This window comes from Oncorhynchus clarkii, chromosome 1 (assembly GCF_045791955.1).
Source record: "Oncorhynchus clarkii lewisi isolate Uvic-CL-2024 chromosome 1, UVic_Ocla_1.0, whole genome shotgun sequence".
NCBI classification, from domain to species: domain Eukaryota; kingdom Metazoa; phylum Chordata; class Actinopteri; order Salmoniformes; family Salmonidae; genus Oncorhynchus; species Oncorhynchus clarkii.
Window position 1 is genome coordinate 88,855,046 of NC_092147.1, and position 22,327 is coordinate 88,877,372.

At 45.0% G+C, this 22,327-nt stretch overlaps 1 protein-coding gene across 1 annotated transcript; it reads left to right on the forward strand.

Annotated features, from left to right (window-relative positions):
* Positions 1–943: 943 nt before the first annotated feature.
* On the forward strand, positions 944–21,751 carry LOC139411043 (myosin heavy chain, fast skeletal muscle-like). Its single transcript, XM_071156876.1, has 24 exons — positions 944–1,077; positions 5,582–5,648; positions 8,440–8,500; positions 8,617–8,715; positions 10,123–10,226; positions 10,660–10,798; positions 12,467–12,585; positions 12,754–12,903; positions 13,001–13,171; positions 13,386–13,689; positions 14,216–14,280; positions 14,374–14,461; positions 14,584–14,701; positions 14,899–15,022; positions 15,414–15,550; positions 16,003–16,258; positions 16,810–17,052; positions 17,368–17,490; positions 17,576–17,965; positions 18,063–18,189; positions 18,363–18,481; positions 18,625–18,821; positions 18,971–19,133; positions 21,677–21,751. The coding sequence occupies exons 1-24, from the start codon at positions 944–946 to the stop codon at positions 21,749–21,751; spliced, it is 3,573 nt and encodes a 1,190-aa protein (XP_071012977.1).
* The last annotated feature ends 576 nt before the right edge of the window (positions 21,752–22,327 follow it).

Consider the following 22,327-nt stretch of genomic DNA (forward strand, 5'->3'; position numbering starts at 1 on the left):
AGACGACTTTTGAGTAGTAAGACATGTATAACAGCAACAGATGTCATTTATAAGAAGGGGCTACAAGTGTCTTATATGGTGAGCTACCGAGTGGCTAGGACAGGCAAGCCCCATACTATTGTGGAAGAGTTCATTCTTCCTGCTGCCGTGGATACGGCTGGGACAATTCTACGGGAAAAGGCCCAAAAAAACTATACAGACAATGCCTTCATCAAACAACACCGTTTCACAATGCATCAGTGACATGGCAGGAGATGTATTGAAACAATTACTGCTTCGCATACAAGCCAGTGAATTATATGCATTACAGCCGGATGAGTCAACAGACGTGGTGGGCCTGGCACAGCTCCTGGTATGTCTGTTACAGCTGGATGAGTCAACAGACGTGGCGGGCCTGGCACAGCTCCTGGTATGTCTGTTACAGCTGGATGAGTCAACAGATGTGGTGGGCCTGGCACAGCTCCTGGTATATGTCTGTTACAGCTGGATGAGTCAACAGCTGTGGTGGGCCTGACACAGCTCCTGGTATATGTCTGTTACAGCTGGATGAGTCAACAGACGTGGTGGGCCTGGCACAACTCCTGGTATATGTCTGTTACAGCTGGATGAGTCAACAGGCCTGGCACAGCTCCTGGTATATGTCTGTTACAGCTGGATGAGTCAACAGACGTGGTGGGCCTGGCACAGCTCCTGGTATATGTCTGTTACAGCTGGATGAGTCAACAGACGTGGTGGGCCTGGCACAGCTCCTGGTATATGTCTGTTACAGCTGGATGAGTCAACAGGCCTGGCACAGCTCCTGGTATATGTCCATTACGTTTACGGGGGGTTCAATCAAGGAAGACATCTTCTGCAAACCACTGGAAATGAGAACAATAGGAGAGGATATTTTTTAAATACTGGGCAGCTTTGTGAAATCAAATGGACTTTTGTAGATTTCAAGATGGTATCTGTACTGATGGAGCAAAAGCCGCACCTTGGGTCCACTACAGCATCTACCAAGAAGCTCTTGGGTCCACTGCAGCATCTACCGAGAGGCTCTTGGGTCCACTGCAGCATCTACCGAGAGGCTCTTGGGTCCACTGCAGCATCTACCGAGAGGCTCTTGGGTCCACTGCAGCATCTACCGAGAGGCTCTTGGGTCCACTGCAGCATCTACCGAGAGGCTCTTGGGTCCACTGCAGCATCTACCAAGAGGCTCTTGAGTCCACTGCAGCATCTACCAAGAGGCTCTTGGGTCCACTGCAGCATCTACCAGGAGGCTCTTGGGTCCACTGCAGCATCTACCAAGAGACTCTAGCTGCCAAGGGAATGCCTGACAGCTTGAAAGATGTTTTGGACACTACAGTGAAAATGGTTAACTTTGTCAAAGCAAGGCCCCTGAACTTGTGTATTTTCTGCACAATGCAATGATACGGGTAGAAACCATGTAACGCTTCTACAACAGACAGAAGTGCACAGGTTATCAAGGGGCAAAGTATTGACAGGTTTTATTTAATTGAGAGACGAGCTTAAAGTTTTCTTTACTGATCATAATTTCACTTGTCTGACCGCTTATCCTTATCCTTATAAACTTCAATGGGATTAGGGACATCCCAAGGATGCTGGATATCACAGACCATTTTCAAATCAGATTGGAACCACATTCATAGGTGGTTTGAAATCAGAAACAAATCAAATTCATGGTCATGAACGGTTAAACTTTTTTTTGTGTCTTACGTGTTGGGCGCTAGCTACTCAGTTAACAGTTTGGCAAGAAAATGTGCTAGCAAACTAGATTGTTTACACTCTAAGGTCGATGTCCCTGCCCAAGATTAAATACAATTAGCATAATTCAAAAACTACCCATAAAAATCCTTCAATTTAATCTAGAAATATCCGTTTTTTTGCCTTGGACGTGTCTCAACCCTCCGCATCCGACTATGTCGCACTTCCGCATCTATGGGCTGTAGTACTGTAGTAGAGGACAACTTAAAAATATATTTTGTATATCTAAAGGGTTCCTAAAATTCAAAATGAAATAGCTCAATTTGCCATGGTATGACCATCTTAAAACAATTCCATATGTTAGCTGTGTAGAATCCCCGAAAGAGATTCTGGAGGGAAATGACAATTCCATATGTTAGCTTAGTAGAATCCCTGAAAGAGATTCTGGAGGGAAATGGGAGGAGCCTGAAGAATGTCCAAAACAAACAGTTAAATAACCACTGTTAACCTGTCCACCCTGACCTCTGTGAGTCAACATGTAGTATAACTATTCAACACAGTTAACCTCTCCACCCTGACCTCTGGGAGTCAACATGTAGTGTAACTATTCAACACAGTTAACCTCTCCACCCTGACCTCTGTGAGTCAACATGTAGTATAATTATTCAACACAGTTAACCTCTCCACCCTGACCTCTGTGAGTCAACATGTAGTGTAACTATTCAACACAGTTAACCTCTCCACCCTGACCTCTGTGAGTCAACATGTAGGGAAGACTTCCTCTGACAGGGGGTTGGCCAGTCTATTTATAGACAAAGTGTGTTAGTGTTTTAGGAAACAGGGATCAATGCAGGACTCAGCAAGGGCTTATCCATGGGCTGGCTAGACTACTGTGGTGTGTGTGTGTGTGTCTGTGTGTGTGTGTGTGTGTGTGCTCTATAGGAAACTGGCAGGGGATCTCCACAGTAGACCCAGGTGTGTGTAGAAGGAAACACAATTAAAAATATTTAAAACTGTTTGTATCTTAAATAGCATGAGCAGTGCACATTTGTACCAGCTCCAGAAACTCTATATTTCATGAAATGCATAGCATTACTCAGTGTTTAAATGAATGAATCAGTGTTAAATGAATTAGCATGATATTGATTCTTGACTACACCATTCACCACAGATGAATAGGGGAAACATACGTATCTTTGCTAACACCCTGCAGTCAGGTTTTCACACCAGTAGACTAGCTAGCTATGTAAACAACGCCTTCTGTGAACACGTGATGACGGTTACAAGGCAGTGCATATTTACATTTGGTAAGATAATATTTTTTAGACATTACCATTGGTGTTTTAAAAGGATCAGAGAGTGTGTGAGGAAGTGGTGGCAGCAGGGTAACTGAGGGCTTAGTCGTTGCGTACGGGTGTTTCCAGTATATGGAGTTCGTGCGTGAAAAACACATTATTTCTTTAGGGTGCTGATGGTGCCGCCATGACGCCCCATTACAGCTGCCCTTAATACGATATGCAAGTGGTGTCGTCCTGCGTCATACTTCTGGGTCCTGTCTTTTGAATGGGCTTGTTGATTATATCGACTTATTCATGAAAATGTTTTCATTTAAGATATATAGTACCAGTCAAAAGTTTCCATTTCCCCCATTATTTAAATCAGTCTTCCAAACAGTGTGCCTGAATGTGAAGTGTTTCACTTGTAAATGTTGATCATTGGCCTCGTCTAGTGGATTGGGCTGTCACTGACTCTACTAAAGGCTTGGCTAGGATGAGTCCCCTGCTCCCCCAGACTCTACTAAAGGCTTGGCTAGGACGAGTCCCCTGCTCCCCCAGACTCTACTAAAGGCTTGGCTAGGATGAGTCCCCTGCTCCCCCAGACTCTACTAAAGGCTTGGCTAGGACGAGTCCCCTGCTCCCCCAGACTCTACTAAAGGCTTGGCTAGGACGAGTCCCCTGCTCCTCCAGACTCTACTAAAGGCTTGGCTAGGACGAGTCCCCTGCTCCTCCAGACTCTACTAAAGGCTTGGCTAGGACGAGTCCCCTGCTCCCCCAGACTCTACTAAAGGCTTGGCTAGGACGAGTCCCCTGCTCCCCCAGACTCTACTAAAGGCTTGGCTAGGATGAGTCCCCTGCTCCCCCAGACTCTACTAAAGGCTTGGCTAGGACGAGTCCCCTGCTCCCCCAGACTCTACTAAAGGCTTGGCTAGGACGAGTCCCCTGCTCCTCCAGACTCTACTAAAGGCTTGGCTAGGACGAGTCCCCTGCTCCTCCAGACTCTACTAAAGGCTTGGCTAGGACGAGTCCCCTGCTCCCCCAGACTCTACTAAAGGCTTGGCTGGGACGAGTCCCCTGCTCCTCCAGACTCTACTAAAGGCTTGGCTGGGACGAGTCCCCTGCTCCCCCAGACTCTACTAAAGTCTTGGCTGGGACGAGTCCCCTGCTACCCCAGACTCTACTAAAGGCTTGGCTGGGACGAGTCCCCTGCTCCTCCAGACTCTACTAAAGGCTTGGCTAGGACGAGTCCCCTGCTCCTCCAGACTCTACTAAAGGCTTGGCTAGGACGAGTCCCCTGCTCCTCCAGACTCTACTAAAGGCTTGGCTGGGACGAGTCCCCTGCTCCTCCAGACTCTACTAAAGGCTTGGCTGGGACGAGTCCCCTGCTCCCCCAGACTCTACTAAAGGCTTGGCTGGGACGAGTCCCCTGCTCCCCCAGACTCTACTAAAGGCTTGGCTGGGACGAGCCCCCTGCTCCCCCAGACTCTACTAAAGGCTTGGCTAGGACGAGTCCCCTGCTCCCCCAGACTCTACTAAAGGCTTGGCTAGGACGAGTCCCCTGCTCCCCCAGACTCTACTAAAGGCTTGGCTAGGACGAGTCCCCTGCTCCCCCAGACTCTACTAAAGGCTTGGCTAGGACGATTCCTCTGCTCCCCCAGACTCTACTAAAGGCTTGGCTAGGACGAGTCCCCTGCTCCCTCAGACTCTACTAAAGGCTTGGCTAGGACGAGTCCCCTGCTCCCCCAGACTCTACTAAAGGCTTGGCTAGGACGAGTCCCCTGCTCCCCCAGACTCTACTAAAGGCTTGGCTAGGACGAGTCCCCTGCTCCCCCAGACTCTACTAAAGGCTTGGCTAGGACGAGTCCCCTGCTCCCCCAGACTCTACTAAAGGCTTGGCTAGGACGAGTCCCCTGCTCCCCCAGACTCTACTAAAGGCTTGGCTAGGATGAGTCCCCTGCTCCCCCAGACTCTACTAAAGGCTTGGCTAGGACGAGTCCCCTGCTCCCCCAGACTCTACTAAAGGCTTGGCTAGGACGAGTCCCCTGCTCCCCCAGACTCTACTAAAGGCTTGGCTAGGACGAGTCCCCTGCTCCTCCAGATTCTACTAAAGGCTTGGCAAGGACGAGTCCCCTGCTCCCCCAGACTCTTCTAAAGGCTTGGCTAGGACGAGTCCCCTGCTCCTCCAGACTCTACTAAAGGCTTGGCTAGGACGAGTCCCCTGCTCCCCCAGACTCTACTAAAGGCTTGGCTAGGACCAGTCCCCTGCTACCCCAGACTCTTCTAAAGGCTTGGCTAGGACGAGTCCCCTGCTCCCCCAGACTCTACTAAAGGCTTGGCTAGGACGAGTCCCCTGCTCCCCCAGACTCTACTAAAGGCTTGGCTAGGACGAGTCCCCTGCTCCCCCAGAATCTACTAAAGGCTTGGCTAGGACAAGTCCCCTGCTCCCCCAGACTCTTATGTGTGTGGGATTCCCAGTTTTATGTATGTTCTCTGTGTGACATGCGTCACTTACTGTTATTATTTCCAGGTGCTAGATGTTAGAGTCGGACAGGGTTTTACCATTAAATGGGCAGTATTTCCCCTGTGTCTGTGTACAGGTCGGCCTGCTCTGGGAGGATGAGAGAGGGGACGGTGTGGACTGATCCTAATTCCATGAACAAGTTGGTGAGTCTAAAAATAAGGCAGTCCATAAAGAAGGAGGCCGTATCCTCTGGAACACGGCTCAAATAGCAGCAGATCTGCCAACAAAGCAACGAAGCAACGCTAAATTACCTTAGAGATTGCTGTGGAAGCTGGATGTATTTCTGACACTGAACATGGCCATATTGGGCTTGTAACTCATCTGTTGCTTTGGTAGACTGTACTTCTTGCAACTCTGCTATCGACTGTATGGGATGAAATTGGAGTGTCAACAACAGCTCAGCAGTTGGGGTTTGATACTTTGACATTTCTATGTCAGCGGGTAACATTCCAAAACGACTTTAGTCTGCATGTAATTCTGACACCCAGTTTCGGGAACGTGGCCGTTGGCTGGAGAAGTTCACTGACAGGGGGGGGTCATCATGTGGACTACTTCTTGTAACATGTTGTATGTTTGTCTAAAGATCTGTAAAGCTTGATAGAAAAACACAACGGCTAATTGATCCATGTGTTTCTCCTTGTAAATGTCTGAGTTGAATATTACATTCAGCCCTCCATTGACTTCACACTGTGTGCTGAAAAGACCTCATAACCTGTAATGTGGACCACAGAGAGATCCGGTACAGAACAGCACATTATTTAGACCTTATTGGTCGACCACGAGGTCCTGACATTGCTGACATTGGCCCCCGTAATAGACTTATCATGATTTATTAGAGGCACATATCTCCCTGAGATTACACAGACCCATAATGAATTTGAAAACAAATCCAATTTTGATACACTCCCATATCTACTGGGTGAAATACCACAGTGTTCCATCACAGCAGCAAGATGTGTGACCTTTTACCTCAAGAAAAGGGCAACCAGTGAAGAACAAACACCATTGTAAATACAACCCATATTTATGTTCATTTCTTTTCCCTTTTTGGACTTGAACTATTTGCACATAATTAAAAAACTGTATATAGATATAATATGACATTTGAAATGTCTTTATTCTTTTGGAACTTTTATGAGCGTAATATTAACTGTTGATGTTTTTATTGTTTATTTCACTTTTTTGTTTATTATCTATTTCACTTGCTTTGTCAATGTAAACATCTGTTTCCCCCATGACATTAAAGCCCTTTGAATTGAACTGAATTGATTTGATTTGATATGTGACCTGAAAAATAAGATCTGAATGAAGTCCAGCTTGGTTGTTTTAGGGATCCAGCTTGGTTGTTTTAGGGATCCAGCTTGGTTGTTTTAGGGATCCAGCTTGGTGGTTTTAGGGATCCAGCTTGGTGGTTTTAGGGATCCAGCTTGGTTGTTTTAGGGATCCAGCTTGGTTGTTTTAGGGATCCAGCTTGGTTGTTTTAGGGATCCAGCTTGGTGGTTTTAGGGATCCAGCTTGGTGGTTTTAGGGATCCAGCTTGGTGGTTTTAGGGATCCAGCTTGGTGGTTTTAGGGATCCAGCTTGGTTGTTTTAGGGATCCAGCTTGGTTGTTTTAGGGATCCAGCTTGGTTGTTTTAGGGATCCAGCTTGGTTGTTTTAGGGATCATCATGTGACATGTCATATATTCTGACTGGCTGTGACATTTTAATGGATTGAATCATGTAGAAAGTGCTGCCGTGTGCCAAAGCTCTTGCGTGTCTCAGGAAAACTCCTGTCTGTGGTGATTAAACTACTTGGCAAGAACAGTGTAAGTGTTGAAAGCGCCATTAAAATGTCTTGGATCAAGAGTTACTGTCCGATACTCCCAAGGTCCGGCCAAAATATTTTAAATATGTACAATGACAGTTTTAATGTCAGTTTACTCAACGGTTTAATGACATCTGGCAGTTAACGAGTGTCTCAGAAGCCAGAAACTCCTGTTCTGGACAGCCCCATTCCACATAGTGTGCAGGTTCTTATTCCACACCAGCACTATGTCCCTCGGATACCAAAACACAGGTCGAATATCATGCCAGATCTTTGCACATTAAAATAACTTTGAATGTCATAAACTCTTAGTCTGCATGGTGTTGATGTTCTCTCCACCCACAAACATGCCAAGTAAATATCTTGTGTCTAATAACAGTGGCATCTGCTCAACTAGTGCATCCAGCAGCTCCCCTCTATGGGGCTTCTTGTACTGATGTGCTGGGTGGACACTGCTCACAGAACAAACAGGGGGTATTCAGGTGAAATGTTCTGAACATTGCTGATAGAAATGTATTGAATAGAGCTGACGTGATTCTCTATTCTACCTGACAAACAGTCATATCTGTTCTACACAATACATTTCTGTCTAAATGTCACCCTATTGAACATTAATATAGCTGGAACCATGATGATGCTATGAATTCAATAATTTCCCCATAATGTTGCTTGAGTATGATAATCTATATGTTGTTTTGTTACAGACCAGGAGAACCAGTCCTTCCTGATTACGTAAGTTGTTTACTAAAATCTCACTTGAGAAAATTTTTCTACTGCAATATGTTGTGTCATTTGGGTGTGATGAAAATACATGACATTATGAATGGATTAGGCTATGTATAGGAATGAGTCGATGAGTGGGGATAGTTGTTAATGAGAGAGGTACAGGATAGAGGTACAGGATAGAGGTACAGGATAGAGGTACAGGATAGAGGTACAGGTTAGAGGTACAGGATAGAGGTACAGGATAGAGGTACAGGATAACTGATCCCCCGTCTGTGGAAATCATCGTCCACACGATTAATACGATAGATGTCCAACAAACTGTAACATTTAAAGGGGTCTATCAAAGTAAAATGCTAGATGTATTTAGTTAACCTCTTTCTAACCCCCATGCTCTACTTTAGGGTAAATTCATCAGGATTCACTTCCAAGGTAGCAAACTGGCTAAAGCTGACATTGAGACCTGTGAGTTGATTTTCATTGTTTCTCTATGATTTCCTAAATTCACACATATTCTTATTCGGAGAGCATATCATCATATCATATCATTTTATCTCATATTCTCTCTCTCTCTCTCTCAGACCTGCTAGAGAAGTCCAGAGTGTCCTTGCAGCTTCCCGATGAGAGAGGTTACCACATCTTCTTCCAGATGATGACCAATCACAAACCTGACATTATTGGTGAGGCAAAGTAGAGATTCAGGGGGAATGTTTCCTACCTCCATTATAAATACTATTACAATGAGTACATCCATGGTAACAAGGCATTTAGATATGGGTCAGGTCTTTGGCAAAGATGTATCAAGTAATGGACTGTGATAAGTGTTGCGAATGTATCTTTCAAGGATTTGATGTAATCGATCACACAACATCCAGTGGCCCGTTGGGGTATTTCAGATGATCCCAGGGGTCTCTGACCTTCTGTGTGGCATTATCACATGTCAAATATATTAAATAATGTAATACTATGATTTAAAAATAGAAAATAGATTGACAAAGCTGTAAAACAGTATCCTAGATATAAACCATACACTTAATGAATACCATTGGTGTTTAATATGAGGGTTTCAGCATGAAATATCATTTATTTTATTATTATACACAATTGGTTTGATTCTATTTGTTGTCCATGTTTGATGTTTGGGCATCAAGCTGGTGGCAGTTGGTAAACAAAAGGAAATATTTTGAAGAATTGTATATAGGAATAAAAAAATTGTTTAAAAGTTATTAGAAAATGAATTACCAAAGTTACGATATTGTTGCCATGGATGTTCTGTTACTTGATGTTAGGAAATTATGATTAATATGACTGAACAAATCATTTTAAATGGAACTGTAAGTAAACTTATACTTTGTTCTATTATGTTTAATAGGCAATGTGAGTTCATAAGAAGAAATTGTGTGACAGGACAAGGAGTAATAAAATGTTAAAGAACACCATTCCAACTGGGCAGGAACAAATGGGTTGTGGACTGTGTAAACACATAAGGTCGTTAGCCTATGGTTGACCCTACTGAAACTTAGCTCTGTGGTTTTTAGATTAGGCAGTGAGTGCATTCCTAGGGTTTCTGTTAATTAAAACTGTCAGTTCAGTGGTGATCGATAATGTTGAGGGGTCAAAAGTTATCTGGGAGTGTGTTAGTAAGTTAGAATGAACTTTTCACCTTACTTTGTCCCGGTCGACAGGAGGGGGTTCGGTTAAGGCAGTGAAATGACGTCATGATCTGTATTTAAACTGATGCATGTGTTTGAGTGGCAGCGCGCTCCGAGAATAAATTCTATTACCTATTATTTAAAGACTGGTCTGCGTCTATTTTATGCAAACAAGAAATCTTACAAATAATCATAAAATAGATGAAGGGCTTTCAATTGATGAAAGCACATTGGCTTAATTAAATTATACTAACACTTGACAAAATTAATGAAGATTTACGGTAAACTTTGGGAAATTACAGCCGATAGCTTTGAAACCCTAACAGTGATATAAGATACTTGAGTCCATCTATTGAGTAAAGGAGAGATACTGTAAAGGTAGATCAGTAGAATTCTAAGAGATTTAACTGACAAGACATCCTCTGTTGTCCATAGAAATGTCACTCATCACCACCAACCCCTACGACTTCCCCATGTGCAGTCAGGGTCAGATCACTGTGGCCAGCATCAACGACAAGGAAGAGCTGGATGCCACAGACGTGAGTCAAACAAAGGGTTCCTCATATTCTATATATGGAATGGGTAGGACCACCATACACACTGAATGCACTGTGCAATTCCAACCTGGTGGCTGCTGGGAATGTTCATGTATTTGGTTTTGTTTTATTCTGCCTTGTTGTTAGTTAGGCATGTGCCTCAGGGAACTCTTCATACCTTCACACTTCACCTTGAGGCCCATACTGTACATGTAAGACATCAACAAGAGAGTGTCACTAAGTCCCTGTGGAACTGTGTCAAATGTATCTTGTGATGTCATCTACCAGTGTTGGTCAAGTGTATTCACGTGGATCTGAGAAGCCAGTCAAATGTATCCATCCCATTTGTTCTGCTGAGAGCACAGAACTGTAGTGTACTGTATGTGAGAAAACTAGCTTTCAGTTCATCACTGTTGTACTTCCTGTCTAATGCCAGGATGCCATTACAATCCTGGGCTTCACTAATGATGAGAAGATGAGCATCTACAAGCTGACAGGAGCTGTACTGCACCATGGCAACTTGAAATTCAAGCAGAAGCAGCATGAGGAGCAGGCCGAGCCAGACGGCACAGAGGGTGAGTCCCACTCATAGATATACAATATGTAAAGCATTAGTCCCATTCCCAGTCCCACTCATAGATATACAATAAGTAAACATTAGTCCCATTCCTAGTCCCACTCATAGATATACAATATGTAAAGCATTAGTCCCAGTCCCACTCATAGATATACAATATGTAAACATTAGTCCCAGTCCCAGTCCCAGTCCCAGTCCCAAACATAGATATACAATATGTAAAGCATTAGTCCCAGTCCCAGTCCCAGTCCCAAACATAGAAATATAAAATGTAGACGGCCAGAGCCTCATCAAAGTACGGCAGAAGATCGTTTCAGTGAGCTGGCCTTTATAATTGACCTGGCCCGGGTATCCTGGAAGGATATTGACCTCATCCCGTCAGTGAGCAGGCCTTTCTAATCGACCTGGCCCGGGTATCCTGGAAAGATATCAGTAGAGCACGCCTGGTTGCTCTTTAAAAGTGCTTTCCTCACCATCTTAAATAAGCACGCCCCTTTCCCAAAATGTAGAACTAAGAACAGATATAGCCCTTGGTTCACCCCAGACTTGACTGCCCTTGACTAGCACTAAAACATTCTGTAGCGTTCTGCATTAGCATCAAATAGCCCCCACGATATGCAATGTTTCAGGGAAGTTAGGAATCAATATACACAGTCAGTTAGGAAAGCCAAGGATTTCGAACAGAAATTTCAAACAGAAATTTGCATCCTGTAGCACTAATTCCAAAAAGTTATGGGACACTGTAAAGTCCATGGAGAATAAGAGCACCTCCTCCCAGCTGCCCACTGTCACCACCGATTAATCTACGATAAACGATGATTTCAAGAAGCATTTTTCTACGGCTGGCGATTCTTTCCACCTGGCTACCCCTACCCCGAGCAACAGCTCTTCACCCCCTGCAGCATCTTGCCCAAGCCCTAAAACTAAATGCATAATCTTCAACCGATTGCTGCCCACACCCGCCCGCCCAACTAGCATCACTACTCTGGACGGTTCTGACTTAGAATATGTGGACAACTACAAATACCTAGGTGTCTGGCTAGACTGTAAACTCTAGCCTCCAACACTCTACTCAGCAAACTGGATGTAGTCTATCACAGTGTCATCCGTTTTGTTACCAAAGCCCCATACCCTACCCACCACTGCGACCTGTATGCTCTTGTTTGCTGGACCTCGCTACATATTCGTCGCCAAACCCACTGGCTCCAGGTCATCTATAATCTTTGCTAGGTAAAGCCCCGTCTTATTTTAGCTCACTGGTCACCATAGCAACACCAACCCGTAACAGCAGGTATATTTCACTGGTCAACCCCAAAGCCAACACTTCCTTTGGCCGCCTTTCCTTCCAGTTGTCTGACTGGAACGAATTGCAAAAATCGCTGAAGCTGGAGACTCTTATCTCCCTCTCTAACTTTAAGCATCAGCTGTTAGAGCAGCTTACAGATCACTGCACCTGTACATAGCCAATCTGTAAACAGCACACGCAACTACATCATCCCCATATTGTTATTTATCTTCTTGCTCTTTTTTCTTTTTCCCCAGTATCTCTACTTGATTTAAAATGATGGAAGTGGGTTCAAATCAAAACCTAACCCTTTTGTCAGTGTGACATCAGAATCAAGTGATCTTGTGTTTCTGAGTCTGTTGTTGTTGGTTCTCTCTCCAGTGGCTGATAAAATTGGCTACTTGCTGGGCCTGAACTCAGCTGAGATGCTGAAGGCTCTGTGCTACCCCAGAGTGAAGGTCGGCAACAAGTGTGTGACCAAGGGACAGACTGTGCCTCGGGTAAGGCGGCCAAACACAGCATCTACCATTTTCTGAGCACCATACATCTTTTGGTGATGAGTGAAGTGCTTGTTTTGAATAGTGGTGCTGTTTTCCCCAAGCTCTTTTCACCTTGTCACTAGACATGGTCAATATCTCATGTATTCATTTGAGGTATTATCATTGCAGGTTAATAACTCAGTCTTGGCTCTGGCCAAGTCCATCTACGAGAGGATGTTCCTGTGGATGGTCATCCGTGTCAATGAGATGTTGGATACCAAGAATCCAGGGCAATTCTACATTGGTGTGCTCGACATTGCCGGGTTTGAGATCTTTGACGTGAGTCTGAGACCAGAACAAGACAAGTAGTTGTGATTGAGAGGGATTACAGCCTTGTATGATGATGAAATGATCCCTTCTGAAATTCCTTCAACAGTACAACAGCATGGAGCAGCTGTGCATCAACTTCACCAATGAGAAACTGCAACAGTTTTTCAACCACACCATGTTCGTCCTGGAACAAGAGGAGTACAAGAAGGAGGGAATAGTCTGGGCCTTCATTGACTTCGGCATGGACTTGGCTGCCTGCATTGAGCTTATTGAGAAGGTAAGCTGTCTGTCAGGATTATAATGGACCTCAACAGCAAAGTTCAAATGGAGATATTATCACATGGTACAACACATCTGACTGTTGATAACTCAATATGTTTCCTATTGTGCCCCTAAATGAAGATACTCTGATAATAGCATATTTGCTAAAAGAACAAATGTGATCCTAAATGTAAATATCACTAATTTGATGTACATCTCTTTTCGTAAAGCCATTGGGCATCTTCTCCATCCTTGAAGAGGAGTGCATGTTCCCCAAGGCTTCAGACACTTCCTTCAAGGACAAGCTGTACGCCCAGCATCTTGGCAAAACCAAGGCATTTGAGAAGCCCAAGCCTGCCAAAGGCAAGGCAGAGGCCCACTTCTCCCTGGTGCACTATGCCGGCACTGTGGACTACAACATCACTGGCTGGCTGGAGAAGAACAAGGACCCCCTGAACGACTCAGTTCTTCAGCTGTACGGGAAGTCTTCAGTCAAACTGATGGCAACCCTGTATGTCGCTGCCCCACCTGAGGGTAAGACTAGCAGAACATCAAAACATTTCATGTAGAACTAGTTACAAATCAGTCCCATATTCTTTAAAGGGTCAGTCTGCAGTTGCTACATCCATTCGTGGACTTCATTCTTGAAGAACATCGGCTTGGTTCACCTGTCGTACCCCATCAGAACCCAAAATATGAGCTTGTTTAAATGTTTGTAAGCAAAGTAAAAGGAAACATGCACTTTACAGCCTCAAAACATTATTAATACTATCATTTTGATATCATGGATGGTCAGTCCTTCAATACATAGATCTGTCTATACATTTGAGTGGTTATGTTTCTCCAGGACATCTCTCAGTTTTTTATCAAAACAGGGGCAGGGAGCATATTTTGGTATTGTTTCAACTGCTGATTGCTGCTTTAAATGTATCACAATTTGTCAGGGTGATTTACTGGGTTAATTTACTCATTCAACAGGTGTTATTTTACAAAATCTCATTGGCAGCACTTGCATTAAGATAAGTGTGAAATTAACATGAGATTCTCTCATTTATAACAGATACAACCAAGAAAGGAGGCAAGAAGAAGGGTGGTTCCATGCAGACTGTGTCCTCCCAATTCAGGGTGAGCTTTTAAAATGTGTATATTCAGTCCTTCAAAGCGTGTACTGATTATCAGAAATTATTTCTGAGAACATGGTTTGTAACCCTCCTACAGGAGAACTTACATAAGCTGATGACAAACTTGAGGAGCACTCATCCTCACTTTGTACGCTGCCTGATCCCCAACGAGTCAAAGACTCCAGGTACAATAGATGTTGAGTTAAATATGACATCTTGTCAGTACAGTATCAGTAACATTAACAAACCAGTCTTTAACCTTTAACCTGTTTATGAGTATTTAAAGAGACTTGGTTTGTGTTTCCAGGTCTGATGGAGAACTTCCTGGTTATCCACCAGCTCAGGTGTAATGGTGTTCTGGAGGGGATCAGGATCTGCAGGAAGGGCTTCCCCAGCAGAATCATCTATGCTGACTTCAAGCAGAGGTACACGTGCACACACACACACACACACACACACACACACACACACACACACACACACACACACACACACACACACACACACACACACACACACACACACACTAATCTTCTCTAAGGGTTTTCCCAACATCAGAATAGCCTTATTATTTTACGTAATATAACCAATCTATTACATCTTGACATTTCTCCTGATTCAGGTACAAAGTACTGAATGCCAGTGTCATCCCCGAGGGCCAGTTCATGGACAACAAGAAGGCTTCTGAGAAGCTGCTTGGGTCCATTGATGTGAATCACGAGGACTACAAGTTTGGACACACCAAGGTCAGTCAAAACCCCCCCAGCAAAAAAGATGCCAACTAAAACACAACTTCAATGATAATTTAAACTCTAACCATTAAATGTCTCTCCAGTTGATCTATCCATCATGTAATTATTTCTTAAAAATGTGAAGAAACATTGTACTCAATTCATTATCTTGTGCATTATGTCAGAATGGTATGTCTGCAGTTATCTATATCAGTGTACATTATTAATCTACAACTATACAATAACTTACAACTCATAACGAACCTATCTCATGGTTTGTTTGTAAACATTACAATGTTTATGTTGTTCAAATCAATCTAGTGGTTTTGTTCCTCTCTTTGGATTCAACCTTTCTATCTGTTCCCACCTGACTGGTTCCATAATTGACCATGTCAACCTGTGTCAGGTGTTCTTCAAAGCCGGTCTGCTGGGTGTCCTGGAGGAGATGAGAGATGAGAAGCTGGCCTCTCTGGTCGGCATGGTCCAGGCTCTCAGCCGTGGATTCCTCATGAGGAGAGAGTTCACCAAGATGATGGAGAGGAGGTGAGGAAGAGTAGACATCTTGGCAAAGAATTCTGTCAGCCTCCTGTTTGTAATGTATAATGATTGTGTCATTTCCCACTCCTTGAAGTTTGCAGTTGTATAAAAATATATATATTTTCTTCAAAACATATATTTTGACCCTTTAGTGTGTGTACTTTACTGTATTTATACTTGGGATGTCGTTTTCCACAAGAAAAGTAAAAAACAAAAACACTGGAGGAGATCTTTAAGCATGTCACTCACCACGTCACTCACCATGTCACTCACCATGTCACTCACCATGTCACTCACCATGTCACTCACCATGTCACACACCATGTCACTCACCATGTCACACACCATGTCACTCACCATGTCACTCACCATGTCACTCACCATGTCACTCACCATGCCACTCACCATGTCACTCACCATGTCACTCACCATGTCACTCTATCCTCTCTGTGGACCAGAGAGTCCATCTTCTCCATCCAGTACAACATCCGCTCATTCATGAATGTGAAAACCTGGCCATGGATGAAGTTGTACTTCAAGATCAAGCCCCTGCTGCAGAGCGCTGAGACTGAGAAGGAGCTGGCCAACATGAAGGAGAACTATGAGAAGATGACGTCGGACTTGGCCAAGGCTCTGGCCAAGAAGAAGGAGTTGGAGGAGAAGATGGTGGCCATGGTGCAGGAGAAGAATGACCTGGCGCTTCAAGTCGCATCTGTGAGTGAGCAACAACCCTCACCAGAGCACATTTAGACACACAAGTACACAGACACAATCGCACACACATCAGCACATTCAAACAATAATTTAAAAGGATGGCCTTGACTAGAATACAGTATATACATATGAAGTACATAGAACAGTGATGACAGGTCTATGAACATAGGGCAGCCGCCGGGTGCAGGGTTGAGTAACCAGGTAGTAACCGGCTAGTGATGGCTGTTTAACAGTCTGATAGCCTTGAGATATAAGTTGTTTTTCAGTCTCTCTGTGTTAGTGGTGGCTGTTTAACAGTCTGATGGCCTTGAGATAGAAGCTGTTTTTCAGTCTCTCTGTCCCTGCTTTGACACACCTGTACTGACCTCACCTTCTGGATGATAGCGGGGTGAACAGGCGGTTGAAGTCCTTGATGATCTTTTTGGCCTGTAATATATATTTATATATGTCATGCATGTAAATTGATTTGCTCTGACTTATTTGACTAAATTAAGTCTATATTTTTATACACAAAGTGAGAACACAGGTTTTTTCTCCTGTTCTGAAACCAGGATTCAGAGAATCTGAACGATGCGGAGGAAAGGTGCGAGGGGCTCATCAAGAGCAAGATCCAGCTGGAGGCCAAACTCAAAGAGACGACTGAGAGGCTGGAGGATGAGGAGGAGATGAATGCTGAGTTGACTGCCAAGAAGAGGAAGCTGGAGGACGAGTGCTCTGAGCTGAAGAAGGACATTGATGACCTGGAGCTCACCTTGGCCAAAGTGGAGAAGGAGAAGCACGCCACTGAAAACAAGGTCTTGTAGACAGTCTAACCAAACAATAATCCAAAGAATAATCAACTCAAAACAGAAATGTAATTCAAGTCTTTTTTTGAGTGCAGTAAAAATTAAGACACAAAACAGTGGAATTTCAGTTGTGGTGTACTCCCCAAATGCATTACATGTTCTGCTCCCCCCTCGTTTATGATTTCCATTCAGTCCACTGGCATGGAGTACAGTGCCATCTAGTGTTGAATCTATAGTACAGTACTTGTTGACAACATTTCTATTATCCATTTAACCACTTATGGTGAAGTGACCAAAAACAAATTTTGTTGTGGCCGTTTTCAGGTTAAAAACCTGACAGAGGAGATGGCGTCTATGGATGAGAGTGTTGCCAAGCTGACCAAGGAGAAGAAAGTCCTCCAAGAGGACCACCAGCAGACACTGGACGACCTGCAGGCTAAATATACAGTACATGCTATTATTATGTAGTGAGGTTCAATTGTTTCAACTGTATTGTAGTGTTCATTCCCCCTGCTCCTGACCCTTTTTCTAGGCCCGTATTGAGGAGCTGGAGGAGGAAATTGAGGCTGAGCGTGCTGCCAGGGCCAAGGTTGAGAAGCAGAGGGCCGATCTCTCCAGGGAACTTGAGGAGATCAGCGAGAGACTGGAGGAGGCCGGAGGCGCCACTGCTGCTCAGACTGAGATGAACAAGAAGCGCGAGGCTGAGTTCCAGAAGCTGCGTCGTGATCTTGAAGAGTCCACCCTGCAGCATGAGGCCACAGCCGCCGCTCTGCGCAAGAAGCAGGCCGATAGTGTGGCTGAGCTCGGGGAGCAGATCGACAACCTGCAGCGCGTCAAGCAGAAGCTGGAGAAGGAGAAGAGCGAGTACAAGATGGAGATTGATGACCTCTCCAGCAACATGGAGGCTGTCGCCAAGACTAAGGTGAGTAGTGATGTTTTGGTCAAGCATTGTTGAAGAGGGCCAACTACATTACCATTCAATAAACTGAAGTTGACAGTCCCATATGTTTCACTAACAGGGCAATCTGGAGAAGATGTGCCGTACTCTTGAGGACCAGCTGAGCGAGCTCAAGACTAAGAATGATGAGAATGCTCGCCAGGTCAACGACATCAGCGGACAGAGGGCCAGACTCCTGACAGAAAATGGTGCCTCCAACAATGAACAACAAACCAATATAGTTCACCTCAGTAGTACACAATAACATGTGTCGGGGGCTGTAAATTCAGTCCACACAGTTTCTGCACTACGATTCCTCAAAATAAAATGTCAATCTTCGAGAACAGAGTCCCCATAACAAGATGTCCCTCTTTCCCTGCAGGTGAGTTTGGCCGCCAGCTGGAGGAGAAGGAAGCCCTGGTGTCTCAGCTGACCAGAGGCAAACAGGCCTTCACCCAGCAGGTGGAGGAGCTGAAGAGACTGATTGAGGAGGAGGTCAAGGTAAGGCATCCTAAATGGAAACCACCTTCGAGTTTAGATCTTTATCTACACATAGACTGTTTCTACTCCTCCCTCAGAGACTTCTACTGTCATCTGTTTTACTCTCCCTCTCTAATCTCTCTTTGTCTTTCTTTCTCTCTCAGGCTAAAAACGCACTGGCCCATGGTGTCCAGTCTGCCCGCCATGACTGTGATCTCCTGAGAGAGCAGTTTGAGGAGGAGCAGGAGGCCAAGGCAGAGCTGCAGCGCGGCATGTCCAAGGCCAACAGTGAGGTGTCTCAGTGGAGGACTAAGTATGAAACTGATGCCATCCAACGCACAGAGGAGCTGGAGGAGGCCAAGTGAGTTGCTCTCAATAGTAAAGACTAAAATAAACGCTGTGGATGTTGAGGCTGGTTGGGGATCTGAGAAAATGGTACTTCAATATGTAGTGCAATATTTGTTTCACAACAAGTTACTCACCATAACACCACCCGCTGTTGTCCAACAGGAAGAAGCTGGCACAGCGTCTGCAGGAGGCTGAGGAGACCATTGAGGCGACCAACTCAAAGTGTGCATCCCTGGGGAAGACCAAGCAGAGACTGCAGGGAGAGGTGGAGGACCTCATGATTGACGTTGAGAGAGCCAACGCCACCAACCAATATTTGAAACTGGTATCATTTCCTATTTATTATTCCTCCAGTGTTGATCTTTTGTTTTGGACAGGCAGACCAGTTGTATAAGTGAAGCATTTAGAGAGAGGTTTAGTGCTTTTATATTTAATCATGTCAACCCACCCAATTCATATTCATTATATAGATAGGCACGCTTTATTTTGTCTGGATTAGCATCCCAGATAAATCTAAATATTTTTTGCTCATATGATTTGAAAAAAGGAATCATCATGAGTAGGCAGCTCCGTAAGTAAGTGAGTAAGCTGAGATATGACTAAGTGTAACGGATGTGAAATGGCTAGCTTAGTTAGCGGTGGTGCGCACTAAATAGCGTTTCAATCGGTGGCATCACTTGCTCTGAGACCTTGAAGTAGTGGTTCCCTTTGCTCAGCAAGCTTTTGTGGAGCGATGGGTAACGATGCTTTGTGGGTGTCAGTTGTTGATGTGTGCAGAGGGTCCCTGGTTCTCTCCCGGGTATGGGCGAGGGGACGGTCTAAAGTTATACTGTTACATAAGTGTCACGCCCTGACCGTAGTTATCTTTGTTTTCTTTATTATTTGGTTAGGTCAGGGTGTGACGAGGGTGGTTTGTGTAGTTTTGTATTGTCTAAGGGTTTTGGTTTATTTAGGGTGTTTAACTAGGTGTTTATATGTCTATGGTTGCCTTAGATTGGTTCTCAATCAGAGGCAGCTGTTTATCGTTGTCTCTGACTGGGGACCATATTTAGGTAGCCATATTCAATGGATAGTTTGTGGGTTGTTATTCTATGTTTAGTTGCCTGTTTGCAGTAGTTATATAGCGTCACGGTTCGTTTTGTTCAGTGGTCGTTCTGTTCATTAAAAGCGTTATGTACGCTTATCACGCTGCGCCTTGGTCTCCTCATTATGACGACCGTGACAGGACAACCCACACTACAAGGACCAAGCAGCGTGAAAAGGAGGAACAGCGCTTAATGGGGAGATGGACCTGGGAGGAGATATTAGATGGAGCAGGACCCTGGACACAGCCGGGGAGTATCGTCATCCTAAAGAGGAGTTAGAGGCAGCGAAAGTGGAACGGCGATACTACGAGGATAAATACCGGAGAATTGAGGAACGGTGACGATATGAAGGTACACGGCTAGCACGGTAGCCCGAGAGGCAGCCCCAATATTTTTGGGGGTGGGGGGGCACACGAGGAGATTGGCTGAGTCAGGTAGAAGACCTGAGCCAACTCCTGTGCTTAATGTGGGGAGCGTGTTACTGGTCAGGCACTGTGTTATGCGGTAGAGCGCACGGTGTCTCCAGTGCGCTATTCTAGCCCGGTGCGCTCTATTCCAGCTCCTCGGATTGGCCGGGCTAGAATGGGCATCCAGCCAGGAAGGAGGGTGCCGGCTCAGTGCTCCTGGTCTCCAGTGTACCTCCTTGGACCAGGATATCCTGCGGCGGCTTTGCATACTGTGTTTCCGGTGAGTCTACACAGCCCAGTATGTCCTGTGCCAGCGCCCCGCATTTGCAGGGCAAAAATAAACATCCAGCCAGGACGGGTTGTGTCAGCTCTACACACCAGACCTCCAGTATGCCTCCACAGTCCAGTACGTAAATCTGGGCTGTGTACACAACATACGATCAATCTTGCAGAATGCGCAGACAGGCACTCACTATAGGCAGCATACAAGTCACTGGAAAATATCAAAACATTCTGCCCAAACATTCTGCCCAAACATTCTGCCCAAACATTCTGCCCAAACCTTCTGCCCAAACATTCTGCCCAAACATTCTGCCCAAACATTCTGCCCAAACATTCTGCCCAAACCTTCTGCCCAAACATTCTGCCCAAACATTCTGCCCAAACATTCTGCCCAAACATTCTGCCCAAACCTTCTGCCCAAACCTTCTGCCCAAACATTCTGCCCAAACATTCTGCCCAAACATTCTGCCCAGACATTCTGCCCAAACATTCTGCTAAAACCTTCTGCCCAAACCTTCTGCCCAAACCTTCTGCCCAAACATTCTGCTAAAACATTCTGCCCAAACATTCTGCCCAAACCTTCTGCTAAAACCTTCTGCCCAAACCTTCTGCCCAAACCTTCTGCTGAAACATTCCGCCCAAACCTTCTGCCCAAACCTTCTGCTAAAACCTTCTGCCCAAACCTTCTGCCCAAACCTTCTGCTAAAACCTTCTGCCCAAACCTTCTGCCCAAACCTTCTGCTAAAACATTCTGCCCAAACATTCTGCCCAAACCTCTACAGAAATGTGATCAAATATGTCAGTGCTTTTTTTTTTACAAACTGCTGTGGCTTAATTCCAATAGTGCCCAATTATACATTAAATAAAGGGCATTATTGCCACCATAAAAGGTAAATGGAGGGCGTTTTCTTGTACCCAGCATGCACAACCCACATGGAAGGCAGCTATTGGAACTGCGGTCAAGAACGTTGAGTTCATCTCATGTTGCCCTTCAGTCTCCACATTAGAAAAAGAAAGCGTGCTATCTAGAACCTAAAAGGGTTCTTTGTCCGTCCCCATAGGAAAACCCCTTCAATAACCCTCTTTAGTTGCAGGTAGAACTCTTCTACATCGACCTCGAGTTTGATGAGGACTTGAGTATGGCCCGCGTCGACACCATCACCCCCTAAATGAACTAATTACAGATAAAACCAATAAAAGTACTGAGTCAATGTGCGGGGTTAAAGGTTAGTCGAGGTCATTTGTAAAGTGACTATGCATAGATAATAAACAGTGAGTATCAGCAGTGTTGAAACAAAGATCAGATGGTTCAGCAGTCTTAGGACTTGGGGGTAGAAGCTGTTCAGCAGTCTTAGGACTTGGGGGTAGAAGCTGTTCAGCAGTCTTAGGACTTGGGGGTAGAAGCTGTTCAGCAGTCTTAGGACTTGGGGGTAGAAGCTGTTCAGCAGTCTTAGGACTTGGGGGTAGAAGCTGTTCAGCAGTCTTAGGACTTGGGGGTAGAAGCTGTTCAGCAGTCTTAGGACTTGGGGGTAGAAGCTGTTCAGCAGTCTTAGGACTTGGGGGTAGAAGCTGTTAAGGAGCCTTTTGGACCGAGACTTGGCACTCTGGTACCGCTCGGCGGACGGTAGCAGAGAGAACAGTCTATGACTTATAATGTCTGGTACTGTGTTTATAATGTCTGGTACCGCTTGGCGGGTGGTAGCAGAGAGAACAGTCTATGACTTATAATGTCTGGTACCATGTTT

Coding starts and splice junctions, on each gene's coding strand:
- LOC139411043 (XM_071156876.1), top strand. CDS start 944: ATGGTATCTGTACTGATGGAGCAAAAGCCGCACCTTGGGTCCACTACA. Junction 5,649..8,439: donor CTAATTCCATGAACAAGTTG/GTGAGTCTAAAA, acceptor GCTCTACTTTAG/GGTAAATTCATCAGGATTCA. Junction 17,053..17,367: donor AGCACGCCACTGAAAACAAG/GTCTTGTAGACA, acceptor GGCCGTTTTCAG/GTTAAAAACCTGACAGAGGA.